This window comes from Poecilia formosa, unplaced genomic scaffold (genome assembly GCF_000485575.1).
Source record: "Poecilia formosa unplaced genomic scaffold, Poecilia_formosa-5.1.2 Scaffold6, whole genome shotgun sequence".
Taxonomy (NCBI): Eukaryota; Metazoa; Chordata; class Actinopteri; order Cyprinodontiformes; family Poeciliidae; genus Poecilia; species Poecilia formosa.
Genome location: NW_006799945.1, coordinates 2,148,993 through 2,164,641, shown reverse-complemented (window position 1 = coordinate 2,164,641; position 15,649 = coordinate 2,148,993). Strand labels below are relative to the sequence as shown.

General features: G+C 39.7%; 1 protein-coding gene across 2 annotated transcripts; it reads right to left on the bottom strand.

The window, feature by feature from the left end:
• Nucleotides 1-1,124: 1,124 nt before the first annotated feature.
• lhx6a (LIM homeobox 6a) lies at nt 1,125-14,016 on the bottom strand. Of its 2 annotated transcripts, none has more exons than XM_007566735.2 (9): nt 13,509-14,016; nt 12,589-12,660; nt 12,269-12,451; nt 10,659-10,780; nt 3,865-4,082; nt 2,463-2,563; nt 2,269-2,364; nt 1,901-2,075; nt 1,125-1,787 (listed from the first exon to the last, which is right to left on the bottom strand). In XM_007566735.2, the coding sequence occupies exons 1-9, from the start codon at nt 13,584-13,586 to the stop codon at nt 1,708-1,710; spliced, it is 1,125 nt and encodes a 374-aa protein (XP_007566797.1). In that variant the 5' UTR covers nt 13,587-14,016; the 3' UTR covers nt 1,125-1,707. The 2 variants fall into 2 exon arrangements, with proteins under 2 accessions (XP_007566797.1, XP_007566790.1); XM_007566728.2 differs by having other exon boundaries at nt 3,865-4,085; nt 13,509-14,013.
• Between the last annotated feature and the right edge of the window lie 1,633 nt (nt 14,017-15,649).

Here is a 15,649-nt window from a genome sequence, read left to right as displayed (position 1 = left end):
AATGTGAGACAAACATCATCCTTCACCCAAAGAGCGAAACATGCACACAGCAATCAGCACACGAATACTCAGACGTTGATCCAATAAACAATTAGGCTTTGTTATCTAAATAGTTGCTTTAATTTCACTCAAGACTAATTTAACTATCATGCTGATTTTCCCGTGCAGCTCCACTGGTTTGATGTTTTAAGATGATAATCTATGCATTGTCACAAATAAACTTTAAAAAAAAACAAACAAAAAAAAACACACCCAAACCAAATTATCACATTCTGATTTATTGCATTTTATTACACAAAACATTTATGATGCACAGTATCTCAAATAAAACCCTTTGTTTTATTTCTTTTTCTCTTTTTTCTTGTTAATATTTCTTGACTTAAAACGATGTCAGAAAGTGGGAAAAAGTGCTTTTTACAGGGATTTTTATCATGTCAATAAATACAAGGTCTTTGAGGTGTCGTTGGATTCTGTCTCAACACAACGGCCATGGCACTAAGATACAAACGCACACTCACTCACTCTCCCCGCCCCAAAAACACACAGAAACACATGCACACTTCTCACTATGTACAAACCCACTTGGTTTAATTGGGTCAATATTGTACCAAAGTTCTCAGTTTTCCTTATGGTGTAAAAAAACAAACAGACACACGCGTGCGCACACACACACACACACACACACACACACACACACACACACACACACACACAGAGAGGCAAATCAAGCAACCTTCTAAATATAAATTACTGAAAATACAAACGTGACTTTCTTCAGGAATGGTTTGAGTAGATGTTAAAATGAGATTTTCTCTTTATTAGAAGCATTGTAAAAGAATTAGGACAGATGCCAAAGCCTTTATTCAATAAAAAAAAGACTCATCCAATTTCATGCCTTTTGATTTTATTTTAAGAGAGAAATGTGTGAGTGTAATCTGGAGGGGCGTTTTATAAATACTTAACACCATTTTAAATCATCAAACGTCTTTAGTTTTGAATTTACTAATGAGGAAGCTTTATTTTTAATGAATAAGGCACATATTGTTTTGTTTGTATTTTGTATACCAAAATTTTAATTGTAAAGCTGTTAAGCTAAAATGTATTTGAAAACTTGAATTTTTTTTGTTTGTTTTTTTATTACAATATCATTAAGTAAATAGTTATTTCAAATGCAAACAGTATATCGTTTACATTTAACTTTCCTTCATGGTTGCTTTGAGAAAAAAAAGAAAAAAAAAAGAAAGGGAGGAGTCTTACCTCTAATGTGTGAGCCCTTCCCAACGGGCCACAGTGACATTTTAATTTAATCTTCAACAATCTGACAACCTTCGAGAAGCTGCAGTCCTGCTTCTTTTATCAGTTACATCCATTTAAAATTCCCCCAAGTTTGAAGGTGGGTGAAGAGAGCGGAAGATGCTGTACATGAGATTCAGGGTGGGTCCGTCAGTGGGTGTGAAACACAGATTGAGAGTTCCTGCTGATAAATGCTGGAAGGTGATTGATTTGACACGCTGGTCACAGGCTGAATGTTCCCGTCCACTGAAAAGAAGAGAAGACGACGGCAGATCTGTCCCTTTCTCCTTCCGTCCATGATTGGGAGATTAGTCTTTTCTCCACGACTCTTGCACGATCTTCAAGTGAGGTCAGGCGGCTTCACTGACGGCAGATCCGGAGTAAAGATCCAGAGGTCAGGGGTCACGTGGAGAGCTAGCGGCTGAGGGGGAGCTGAGGCAGCGACATGGCCTGGTGAGGGAGGCTCTGAGAGGTCAGGACGGAAAACGGATGACCTGAAAAACATGTATTTAAAAAAAAAAAAAAAAAGACACATAAATGAATATCTTGTCTTTGATGAAGCTTCAAAAACATCGTAGAGCTGAGAAGAAAAAAAAAGTAAACTCACTATCGATATACCCGTGAAGAGCTACCATGCGCGCACGCTCAGGACTGCCGAACGGGGAGTAATGCAGCTCATCGGGCAGTGACGAGGGTATCCTGGACTGAGGATGACCCTGCGGAGCACCGCTGTGCTGGGGCGTGTGCTTTTTATGTCTCGCTCTGCAGTTTTGAAACCACACCTATGAAGACAGAAAACATCATGTAGCTACGCTTTTTCCCCTTCACCGCTTTATGCTGATGTAACATAAAGTCTAAAAAACAAAAAAACAAAAAGCACCTTAATTATTCTATTCATCTGCTTTGATCAAGACAAAGAATCATTTGAGTTTGCATGCAGATGAGTAGACTGTGAATATGTGTGACCTTTCTGACCTGTATAACTCTTCTGCTCAGGCCCGTCATGTCTGCCAGTTTCTGTAGCGTTTGGGCGTCTGGATTGTTGTCCTGAGCAAACTGCGCCTGCATGATCTTCATACGTTGACAACATATTAATAGAGATGAACCACAAGAGTTGATAAAAAAAAGATGCAAAGTTTCTAAGACACTCATTGAAGGGAGAGTCTCACCTGTAGCTGCTCTGCAGTGAACGACGTTCGTGCTCTTTTGGCGGGTTTAGGCTGACTGTCCTGTTCCGTCGGTACTGCACCCTCTAACGTAATACCGTTACCTGAAAAACACACCTAATGATCAGATATAGATCCAGTGCTTATTTGCAGCTAAGCGGTATCACACGTTTTGTGTAGTGTCAGCATCTTCTGCATCACGTCCAACAGATCCATATTTTACATTTTTAAAATGTTGAGTTGCACCATGCTTTCAAAAATATTGGCTATCCCAGATTTCAAACTTTCAGATGACTTACAGAAAATTGGCAAAAGTTTTGATAAGCATTAAGAAGATTCATAGCATATCAACACTGTCAGAAAAACATTTTTAACCCCCCCAAAAACATATTATCTATTAAAACTCATATTTTGCATTTAACTCCAAAATATTTTTGCAGGATTTTATGAGTAATGGTCCTAAAATAGTTTCAAAATAATTTCAGACAGCCGTCAGTGATTAAATAGGCAAAACAAATGACTTTCAAAGGTGCTTTCATTTGTCATGTTAAGTGCATTTATGTTTTCTTCTAATTTTAGTGCTAGAACTTATGTGAAAGATAAACTCAAAGAAGTGCGTCGTTTGTTTGTTTGTTTGTTTGTTTTTTTACACAAAATTAAATCTGAAAAGTGTGTTGTGCATTTCCACTCAGCCCTCCCAAATCAGTAATTGTAAAACTCCTCTTTCCAATTACAACAGCAGATATTTTGGGGTGTATCGCTACACCAGCTTCACAAACCGAGAACTGAAACCTTTGCCCTTTCTTCTTTGCAAAACAACTTAAACTCGGTCAGATTAGATTAAGAGCTTCTGTGAACATTCATTTTTAAGTCCTCCTCCACATTCTCAACTGAATTTGAGTGTAGATTAATATGTGACTATTAATCTACACAGCAATACATAATAATGTATTGCTGCATTATTATGTATGCAATACATAATAATGCAGCTGCGGCGACTGTATTTTCTGGGTAGTTGTCCTCCTAAAAAAAAAAAAGGACTTCGACCATAGTGCAAAGGTTTACAGCATATTACAGCTTTTCTTACAGAATTACACTGTATTTAGCTTCATCTAAATACTAACAAGAAACTCTAACCAGCTTCCTGGGTCTCTGCTGAAGAAAATGATCTCCACACCCACAGTGGTTTTGCATGTAGCTCAAAAGAGTTTGACTGACGGCAACGAGTGCTAGCTGTGTGTCCTACTGCAGAGGGCATCTTTTTGCCTGCCTGTTAACACTTCTTTCCGTTGGCTAGATTTGTGGACCAAGTTGTCCTAAATAACAGTGTGAGCCACAAGAAACTATATGCTTGCAGCATACAGAAAATGCATAATGGCACAGGGAAAACATCTTTGCCCCTCACCACTCTCAGCCGCCCGCTTCAGGTTCTCCACCATGGTGTCGTAGTGGATCCGACACAAAACCTTCTCCTCCACCAAGCCGAACTCCTCTCCCGTAGACAGCTGCCTCTTACACGAGTAGCACGCAAAGCAGGCCAAGTGGTATGCGTTCCCCCTCGCACGACGCACCCAGTCGCTGGCATATATCTGCCGCCCACAGCGGGCACACTTAGTACCAAACCTACTGTGAAGGAGAGAAAAGGAGAACAGCATGGGGCGGAGGAGGAGAAGGAAACACAGAGAGAGAAATGAGGGCAGTGTTCACTCGAAAACAAATCCTAAAAATGAAATGTGCACAATTCCATCCTTTTCTTTCAGAACACTTTTTTTTTTTTTTTTTACCAAGATGAAGTATGCGTGTGTATGTGTCTGCGTGCATGCGTGTGTGTGTTTAAACTTGTGGCATTTTCCGAAGCCTTTGAGGGAAGAAACCTTGGAGGAGGATGAAGCTTTTAGAAAAAAAAATCCTGCAAGCTGAGCCTTGAATACAAACAAACCAACACCTGCAATTTCCTGGTTGATCCATGAAGGCCCTGACACACACAGACACCCGCACACCCCCCTTCCCCCCCAATGCACGCACACACACAAGTAAATACACATCCTAAATTAGACAGAGGAGCAGGGGGTTGCACACCCTGGAGAAGGAGGAAGGACAATGACATCATTTCAGGTCACAACACTGTAACTGATAGTAAGAGTGAGCTCCTCTGTGTGTTAGTTACTGTTGCGGGTGGGCGGTTTGGGGAGTTGATGAGCATGGGGGGAAACAGTGGGTGAGAAATGAATATCCGAGGAGGCACTGCAAGAGAAAGGGGATAGCTGTATTTGAGGAAGTGGACGTTAAGTTGTTTGATCAACAAATTCTGCGGGGAAAAAAGAAAACTTTCATCCTACAAAAAAAAAAAAAGAAAAGAATAGCTGCATTTCAGAGGCTGTGAATATGACAGATGAGAAAAATATAACATGTTTGTAGATATAAGAAGCTAAGGTACTCTAAATGTATTTAATTTTGTGCTGCACAATGAACCAAATCACAGCCACCATCACAAAATAAATATGTGCAACATCACAGTCACAAGATTGGCTGGCCTCTCCACCCCCTTGGTGCCTACAGCTGTTAAATGTACCTATGCTAATGCTAATCAAGAGTGGAGGTGAATTTGTGATGATAGAGGAAACGGGGAACTGTTAGCAAAACGTGGGTTAACGAGAACTGATATGTGAATAAAAACAACAACAACAAAAAAGCCAACTGCATTTTTCATACAGCACTAATTGAAAACAAATATATCTTGAGGTATTTTGCAAGACAATCTGGTTTCAAGTCTAACTGTATAGAACTGTCTTTGGTCAAAATTCAGTTTAAATTGGTCTAGTTCATTCTAGTCAAAACAGCCATAAAACTAGATTCAAATCAGATTGCAGTTCGAATACAATGCAGTCAAATTTAGTTGACTGTACTGTATGGTGATTAGTTTAAAAGTTTTAACGGGGCCCTCAATTTAATTGAGTCATTAACAACAAATCCTGAGAATGGGAAGGAAGCACTCCCTTTGTAATGGGGAGAAACCAGTAAATTCTGGGCATCTGCCCTTGACCAGCTGGATGTTAAGAGTAAAATAAGCAGAGAGAGAGAGAGAGAGAGATAAATAAACAAGGGAGCACATCCAATATGGAAAAAGGAAAACAAAAAAAGTACACAAAATCCACGGGAGAAATACTTTGATTATTGCCGATTTTCTGACTCCATTAAGCACAGAAGTACTGAGTCAGGCGTTCTTTCTATGGGAAGGAGAAACAAGGAGAGTAGAAGAAAGGAAACAGTAGCATTAGCTCCAACATTAGCCCTAACCAGGAAATACTCATCTAAACACAAAAACACAAGTCGAGGTGTACTGGCTGTATTTGTACAAAAAAATAAACTTCAAACAGTACAACACTTTTCACTGTTATTTTCCAGGTAAAACATAATATCCAATGATGATGTCCTTCTCTGTTTTTCACTAATTGAGTTTTTGGTCACATGCATTAATAAACACAGTTGCTAAATCTAATTTTAAACAATCACACAGGAATAGACAAGGCACCTAATGCAAATGAAGAAAATTGCCGTAAAATATCACGTTTGTCAGATGCTTTAAAATGTCCAAAAAAAAAGTAATGCTTTACACATGAATAGAGCATGGGATTGAGTTGTGTTCTGAAGTGTGCATTATGGACTTTAATGAATGTTAAATGCTTCAAGTTCAAGATGGTTGGGGTTAGGTTAAGAGCTATTGTTGAGGTCAGCAGCTGGCAATTCTGGTGAAGGAGGCAGCCTGAAATAAAAAAATAAAAAAAAAGAGCTGCATAAACAGCAACCTTTAACAGGAGTGTACAGCCAGATTTATGGTGATTAATGCTTGCTGTGGAGATATCCTTTTAGATATCAGAAGACGCCATGAATAAAGCTCAGAGGAAAGCTGTATTTCAAAAATACTTTAGAGGAATATAGGCAAGGGAGCAGGATAATAGACATCCATCGGGAAGGCGAAGGACCGAGGCAAACAGTCGTAGTGCAGAGGGAAGTGGCAATGTGAGGAACGTAAGCGAGAGAGCAGGAGGACAAGGGTGCGTTGCCAAGTGAGTGGGTTTGGCAGCGTTTCAGTGCACTCAAGTCCACTCTGTCTGGGATAAAAGCGTACTACAGCCTCGACATCACAAGGTTGCAGCTCCTCTTCTGCATAAGAGCGAGAGGTTTCATTTTCATGCACGTGGTGTCATGGAGGGCAAGTCGTTGACTGTGTCTTACTCGCTATCTTAACTGCACTCCCTTCTGGATTTTATCATAAATCAGCAAGTAATAATAGAGCCAATAAATTGTGACTAGCCACAGCATGGGCTGTCCTCACGAGCCAATAAGGCCGTGCCAGAAACAAATTGACCCCGTGGCTCGCCGTGCACATCGTTACAGAGGATTCCAGCCCGTTTGTACAGTAAAGACGGAAAACATTGTGAAACGTTGTGACTAATCCAGCATGACAGCTTGTCAGTTTCATGCTAAGAGACAGAACCCAGAAAAGCTGTAAATCATCCCCATGTTTGAGCCTCCTACTCCTCTATCTCGATCAGTTTCCTCCTTCTACTCTGTTCTTCATTTAAAAAAAAGAAAAAGAAAAAAAACAAACATATTTATGTTGGAACACTGTCATTTCTGGCCACCTCTACAACATCCCACACCACTAAAATCATTTTCATTACCGGCCTCTTGTTTGACTAATTTTCATATTTCTTTTTTATAGTAATCTTCTTGCTGCTGAAAGCGCTTTCAGGAGCTACTGATTCTTGCATTATTCCTTATGAGCTTTGAGAAACTCACTTCGCCATTATTAGATTTGTACAAACTCTGATCATGCCTGACTGTGTGGCTTTATGGTTCGTCTCAGGTTTGCAGCAGAGGAATCAAATAAGAGAAAAGAAGATGATTTTTGGATTTGTTTTTTTTTTCCTTTATTCAAAAGTCTTTCTGCTCAAATCTGAGAATACAATCATTGCATTTAACTAAATAGAACAAATGCAGACAGATTTTTTTTATTTGCTTAAAAAAAATCAAACCACTCTGTCTGTGCCCACTGTTTTCCTTTTTTTTTTTGCTACCATGGAGACCTAATCAGTTAAATAGAAGTGGGTAGGGTGATGAATAATTGCTATTCCAAAAATAACAAAGAGTGCACATGCATAAAGAGGTGCACGGCATTTAGATGTGAAACACACACTCATAGTTGCAGCCCTGACGTCCCAGGGAGCCCCTGATTAGTGCAGCAGAGCAACTTCCCGTGTTGCCTGCAGCTCACGGACGCTCATGGACGAGGTTTCCGTGGAGTGAGGGGAAGGTGAGGAAGAGAAAGAGGCTGATAAAGAAGCATTTTATATATATCTGTAAGAGTTTATGCGAGATAAACTCCTGAGGTCTGACATTGGTTTGAGAGGCACAGCGGGGACTTTATCCCCTTCAAACCCCCCTGCAACTCCATCCCTGCACACACATACACAGAGGGAAACCCACTCTGATTTCCTGCTATTACGCCCCATTAAAGGAGCTGTCAGTCCAAAGCCAGATGAGAGGCTGACACAGATGAGGAAACATCTCCAGAGGTCTGAAAGCAGCCCAGAGGATCGGGACTCCAGCGGTGTTTAGCTCACTTTTAAATCTGATGGCCTAAGCCCAGACTGCAGTTTGTGTTTACAGAACGGGGCGAGGCGCAGCAGGCCCCGCAGCAGAACCAGACTGTTTACTGCTACGCTTTTACACGATTTTATATTCTCAGGCCAACTTAAAGAAACGGCAAATCAACTTTTAAGAATTCAACTAGGAAATGTTGATATTTTACAAGAAAATCGTTACAAAATTAGAGGATTCACTCTTCTACTTGATAGCGATTGACCTGCAAAACACACAAATCCTCACTATTACGTTTTGATTTATTTCTGAGTTAAAACTGCTAAATTGTACTTTTAATTTGCCAATTGGAAGTGTTGCCCTATTTTAATCAGCTAAGATGTTAGTATTTAACCAAAACCATAAATATACACCACTGGCAAAACTTCTCCACTATTCTTAGTTGAACTTTTTAACATTTATTTAGGTGTCATAAATAAGAGCTCCATCTGTAGCTAAGTAACTCGACTGAAGGCCTCTTAATACTGGCACTGCCCATAGCCATGTAATTATTTCACCAAAAATCCTGCTGCTCTGTGGGGGAAAAAATGGTCGGATGATTCAGTTTATAATTCACCCTGTAAAATAGCACCATATCTTGTATCTCAAAAGGTAAATATGTACAACTTTTCATAAAAAAGTGAGTCGTCGTGCTTTGACGGCATTACTAAGCCGACACACGTTCAAAATTAAACCCTGAAATATAACAATATTTCCAATGACAATAAAAGCTAGATTATGTTCTTTTTTTGGGAAATATGATTCGAATTTAGTTTAAACTCTACAGTGTGCCTTTGTGTGTCATAGTTTAATTTTAAAAAGCAAAGGATAGAGCATTTAAACAGGCCACTGGTTCAGCAACACAACATAGCAAGGCAAACATGAAACTCCAGTTTGTTTTTAAAAAATTGCAAAATGACTGACAGCTCGTACGTGAGCACAGATCTCCGTGTGAAATCATATTATTTGTACATAATATGCATTTCAAATAATGCGCGTTAAAGTGTGCAGCTTCATGTCTCTTTGCATCTGAATTTCAGTTTGGATAAGAGTCACATTCATGTCAGGAACATGCTGGACCAGACTCTTGGGGCGGTCTAATTGCTGGTCTGGAGGCCTGTGGGTCTGGGGTTGGAGGACAGCTAATTGCGGGTGATTATAAACCTCAGAGCACTGGCCTGGCCTGGTGTCAGGTTCTGATCAGACAAACACCCAAGTTCACGCGCTGCTCCATGCACTCTCTTCCTCTGCTCTGTTTAACACACACACACACACACACACACTGCAGTGTTAAGCATAAATAGGCGTTGTGTGTCTGACCCCAACCCAGCTACTGAACATAATATTACTATGCTGCTGGCGTGAACCCATTTCAACCTCACACACCACACAAACTCTCACACATATGCATGCATAGAGAGCAATATCTTGTGTTCACCCTTTGGGTTTCATAATAGAAAATAATTACTGGTAAGAAGTGTAGATCCAAGAATGAAGCCATTAAATATTGCAAGCAATCCGATAATTTCGGGCAAAATTATCCAAATGATTTAAAACTTTGTCTCGTTTTGTCTTTTTATTGTTTTTTTTTTTAATCAAGCAAAAACTTCATAGCAAAATTATATTAATCTTTCTACATGAGCAGAGATTTTTTTATTACCATCAGAGCAATAAAATCTTGTTGCTCAAGATTGCTGAGCAGATTTTTGTGCATTTCTACATTTGATATTTATACTTATTGATGCTGAGCTTCAGCTCTTTGAGGTTGGAAGGCCTCCCTTCCATCTCCCTAATGTCTGACTGACCCACTCCAAAACATCATCACTTCCAGTCAGAAAAAAGAAGAAATTCTGAAGAAAAAAAAATCTTTATACCTCCATTTAACAGAATTATAGATATATTTATAAATACATAAATTTGACCGGTTGGTCTTGGTGCCTTAAGAGTGAGTTTGCGATTTGCAACGTAATTGGACTTGGGTAAATTTTGGGGTCCGGACTAACAGCAGCTAAATTCTGACTGCTCTGTATGCTGCATTGTGCGAATCATGCGAAAATCTCGTTTGCAGTCAGGAAACAGCAACGCTTCCAAGCTGATAATAGTGGAAAAATAAGATTAAATAAACTCAAGGAGCTTTAATGAACGCCTTTTTAAAAGCAGTCGAATCAAAAACGTGAAATTGTCCTCCTAATAAATATGAAGATTTAAACTCTCACAACAAACATGTTTTATGCTTGAGAAGCAGAGAGCGGTGCTTTCCTTTCTGCGGCTCTTAGAAACGTTGTGTGTCAGACAGCCATAACAACAACGCGGATCTTTCAACTCTTCCCTGTGAGCACTGACTTTTATTTTGATACACAGTTTCAGCTTTTGAAAGAGCCTTTCAAAATTACATGAAGCAGCCCGCATCTACCTCCAAGGATATACAGGATGCAGGGTGCGTGTGCATGCTCAGATGTTTGCGTGTGTGTAGGAGAGAAAAAGAGAGAGACAGAGATGGAAAAACTATAGAGCAGACGTGGTGTTTTGAAAACGGGACCATAAACTTACCCCTACCTGAAATAATCCATTTTGCAGAAGATCTCCTTGTTCTTGATGTAGCAGCTGCTGTGCTGACGCAGTGACGTTCTGCACACCGAGCACTCCAGGCAGCGCACGTGCCAAATCAGGTTGTTCACCTGCGAAAAGACACCAGCCGTGTCAAATCCACGATCAAACCCCCGCCACCCCCCGCCCAAAGGGAAAAAAAAGAAAGAAAGAAAAAAAAAGAAGAAAACAAGAACAGTGAGTTAGCTTGTCAGTGCTGAGATAACCCTGCTGCCACATGCTGCAGAGTTCCGTCTAATCAGCACTAATATGAACACAAAGGCTGATCTCGACTCAGTTAACGAGATTATCGCCAGTTTCCCCCCGAGAGAGATCAGGCCTATCACTTATGATTTACATGTAGGAAAATGTAAAAAAAAAAAAAAAAAAAAAAGAAAAAGAAGAAAAATTGTCAAAAAATTGTTTCGATTTGTCTCGGTTTTGATGTTGCTGTTTTTTGTAAGTCAGTCCAGCTTTATGTTTTCACATACTGTGAATTATTATGACAATTATTGTATTGTATTTTTTATCTATTAAAAATGATATGTAGCATTACTACTACTACTGCTACAAATAATAATAATAATAATAATAATAATAATAATAATAATTTTGGTGATGATAATAATAACCATTTTTACAGTTTGTGAAAAACGTGGCTTTTGTTTGGTTTGTTAGCCGCAACCTTAGAGAGCAGCATGATATTTTAACAATTATGAGTTTTCTTTACCACTAAATTGTCAGTGTGTATATTAAATTATGTAGGGTTGAATTACCAAAGAAAATTTCACAATAAGAAGTTGACATAATAATGTATAATTTCTGTTATATTTCAAAATATAAAAATAAATATTTTAAACGCTGTATTTAATTAGAAACACGGTAAATATAGTCTTTTTCTATTTAGATACTTCGTTTACTGAAGAAAATATTTTTAGCATAAATAATTCTTATATGCATTTATTATTTTCAAAATATTATTGAAATAATTTCAATGATTAAATAGTTGGTCAAATTTAAACAACAACTTGGAAAAACGAGGGGAAACTATTTTATTATTGCTGTTTTTAGGTTAATATTTAAGCAATAAAAATGTCTATTACAGCATGTATATATATTTTTTGTTTAAACTGTCAGAAAAGTTTGAATGTGTAATTATTGTTGTTGTGAGACAACAGACCTCACAAAACCAGTTTCCTAACATTTCACGCTGGAGATAACATCAGCCGCATCTGTTAACATTCACGATCCGTTCAAATAATAATGATAACCTTTTTAAATTTGCTGTATAAATACTTTAGATTTCTCTCTCTCTCTCTCTTTGCCGTTCCGCAGTTTGGGTGCCATCGTCCAACACAATAGGCGCATTAAGATGTTGAGACTTTCTTTTCACTCCAGCACACCAGAACAAACACACAAGCGCGTCTGTTACATTCCCAGCAAGACCACAGTAAACACGCACACTTTGCTTCTGTTTGTACTTTGCAGACTGGCTGTTGTCTGTCGATTTTCATACAAGATGTCCTTCTTTTTTTTTTTTAATGAGGCGGGAATTAAAATAGAGTAGGTCTCCGGCTCACCTTCAGCAAGTATCTGTCCAGGATCTCCAGCCCGCAGCTGGCGCACACGTTCTTCCCGGTGGACGGCACGGAGCTGGCGGTGGAGGTCGGCGAGCACACGGAGGGGGTGGACGGAGTGCTGGGAGGAGAGCGGATGTCTTCCCGCTCCATATTGGAGCGCTGGGACTCCCCGTCCGAGTGAGACTGAAAACAGAGGCAATCATTATAATAAAAATAAAATTAAAAAAAAAAATCCTGTTCGGATCATGTCGCCATTTTTATTGCGCGATTTCCCACTTCTAAACAGATGCACTGATGTCAAACGATAGAGAGGCGCTCACCATCGGTGTGTGTTTGGAGTCCACAGTGCTGCGCGGGGATCCCGGTGTGCTCTGATGCTCGACGCAGATCACCTACAAGAAAGCCTTCAGTGAGTTCCCGGTCTTCATCAGTTTCCACATCTCATCTTCAGCTGAGAAAAAAAAATCCCCGGGAGACATTTGCGGAACCCTCTTCATGCAGGGCTGCTCCTTTATAAAGCAGTCCCGACAATAAGCCGCGCTTAAAACCGCTAACGGGGCCCCCGCAACAAAAGGCACATTTTAATGAAGCTATTTCAATTTGGATTGATTTTTTTCCCCCATGCCCTTAACCCATGCCTCTGAGAATAATAGTATTTTCTGCGCAATCCAGGACAGCAAGAGTGGAGGAGGGGAGGAGGGGGGGGACAACTACCTGTAATTACAAATAGCTGCGGATAAGAGGGACCCGGAGTGTCAATTTCATCTGTCAATCAGCAGAAGGCAACGGGTCACCCAAAGAATTGCAAATTTGATTTTTAATGGCTATAATTAAAATCTAATTCTCTTCAGGGCGAAACTGGCTGCGCTCGACACAGACGGAGGAGAGAGAGGGAGAGAGGTTCGCGGACCGCAAATCACGCTATTCATAACAGAGAGGGCGCGTGCCTCCTCACGGCGGCTGGCGCGTGCGGCTGATCTCAGTACACAAGCCGTGATTCCCGTGACATCACAGAGGCAAAAAGAAAAAAGAAAAAAAGAAAAAAGACGCACAAAGCCGGAGGTTGCGGGATGCAAAGAAACGGCGCGGTCTGGCTGGAGGAGACATGCAATGAAGGAGCGTTTTTTTGTTGTTTGTTTGTTTGTTTGTTTGTTTTTTTACGCACAGAGTTTGCGCAAAACCCAGGCGCAAAATGGTGCTATACGCACCCCCTGATAACAGTTTCCCAAAGTGTCAGTACCTGCTTTGTTGGAATTCCTTCAGACAGAATCTTATTTCCCTCTGAGAGAGGGGACAAAACTTCATTTTTCCAGTACATGAACTCCCCCACCGCCCCCCGTCCTGCAGTCTCAAGTCTTCAGCGTCTCCAAACTCTGCGCCTCGAACCAGGGGAAGAAACAGCGCGTCAGTCGGCGTCAAGGTTTGCAATATCCGTTGGATATCTGGTGCACCGTTTCTGTTTTTGACACTAAGTTTTTCTCCGCTGAACCCCTGCAGCGCGTTCAGATCTGGGCAACCAGGCAGAAGCTTTGCAGATGCGATGACTCCCGTGTCCGACTTCTTCTCCCTCCTTCTTTCTCTCTCTCTCTCTCTCTCTGTGTCTCCCTCTCTTTCTCTCCACTTTTGAGTAGAAGCCCGTCTACAGGAAGTGAATCAAACGGAGGGTTTGGCAGCTTTTTTACTCCGAGTCTTCAGGAGAGGCCGGCTGGGCTGCGGCGACCAGAGCGCCAGGAGAACAGAACCAAAGTGTCTCTGCAGAGCTGCAGGGAAAGTTTGCGCGGCTCTGCGGGCCTGCCTTATAGTTAAAGAAGGGGGAGGGAGAGGAAAGAGTTTCAGAAGGGTGGACACAGTTTGCAACAGCTGTGACACAAACTTACTCAAGTTATGCATCTGCGTGTTCTCTGAGCGAATAAAAATAATAGCAAACTTAATGTGCTGAACTTATAAATACATTTTTACTATTTGTGGATTTAGCAAATCTAAAAAGTGATCATATACATTTTAACTGTTAAATCGTATTGTTTTTTTTTTATCATATTAATGTAAATAAAAATTACAGTTCCTTCTAAACATTTTAACCAGCCATTCATCATGTCTGATTGGCTAAAAAAAAAATAAAACTAACTAAAAATATCAAAAAACAAATTTCCGGCATAAATTTGTGTGCAAACATTTCATCTTGAAATAGCAAATTTAGTTCAGATGCTTTCAACTACAATGGACCCCTTTTCCGTTTCCTGTGCAGGCCTTACTTTATTAATATTAATTTTTAAAAAACCCCATAAAAAATAACGAGTTATCTATCGAAATTTAATCGAATCATTGATTTTATACAATCCCCAAGAAGTGTCTGTAAATTATGTCTTGGATGATCACTTATATAAACAAAATATATCCGTTTTTATGCAGCTCAACGTTCCGCGTTTTCTTGAAGAATTGTGAAAATGATAATCAATCACCAAATGCATCTGAATCCAACAGTAGCTTCCCATATAATACATAAATAAATTAATCAAGAGTCTGGTTGACGTAAATATGATTTTGAATCTTGAAGCGCCATTGGCCAGCTGTCATCTGTCCCTACAAGAATACCGGTGATTTTCTGGTGCATTTTAGCTGGTTAAAATACGAGGTTTACTGTCAGAGAACCAGCTTACTCTCTAACGCTACGTTTTTAAGATAAAAGCAAAAAGGAAAAAAATAAAAAGGAAAAAAATGAAATATGATTTTATCTTCGACATTAAAACAATATTAATGTTCACTGAAATCACCTAAACGTAAAGACGGAAGCACACATTCACAAAATACTCCAACGCTGAAACAGCCAATAAGCCAAGTTTTTCACCCAAAGATAGTTGACAGAAATTATTGCAAGTCCCACTTTCTTAATTTTCCTAATGCAAAAATAAAGTTGTGAGTTGTAAGGGTTCATGCAGCCACTACAAAAAGAAAAAAAACACCTCAAGTAATTCAGTTTGGAAAAACAAGGATAGACGTTTATAATAGTAGGGCATGGTAATTACTGCTAGTCATTTATGTAGCCTAAAAAGAAGCATTAACCCAATATGGCAAACCTAAACTGTAAACAAATCTTTTAGGAAGCTGAATATATTATCTCTTCAGTCTTGTTTCAAACCAACTTCTTTATTTTTTTTGTATCCTTCTCAATTCTATTAATGAAAACGTGATATAGCATCTTGGGTATTGAAACCCTTTTTTTTTTTAAAGCCTCATGAGACGGTTTTAGTCCCCAATGTCCATGTTCAAACAAATCTTACATCCTGCTTCTATTTTGCTTATTGCTTCATGAAAACATGTTCTAAACTTCTCTAGCATAAGGACAGGAGCCTGCGCGAAGGTAGATGGTTGAGATGCATCAGA

Coding starts and splice junctions, on each gene's coding strand:
- lhx6a (XM_007566728.2), bottom strand. CDS start 13,586: ATGTACTGGAAAAATGAAGTTTTGTCCCCTCTCTCAGAGGGAAATAAG. Junction 12,452..12,588: donor ACTCCAAACACACACCGATG/GTGAGCGCCTCT, acceptor CTCTGTTTTCAG/TCTCACTCGGACGGGGAGTC. Junction 4,086..10,658: donor TGCAAAATGGATTATTTCAG/GTAGGGGTAAGT, acceptor TCTCCTTCACAG/TAGGTTTGGTACTAAGTGTG.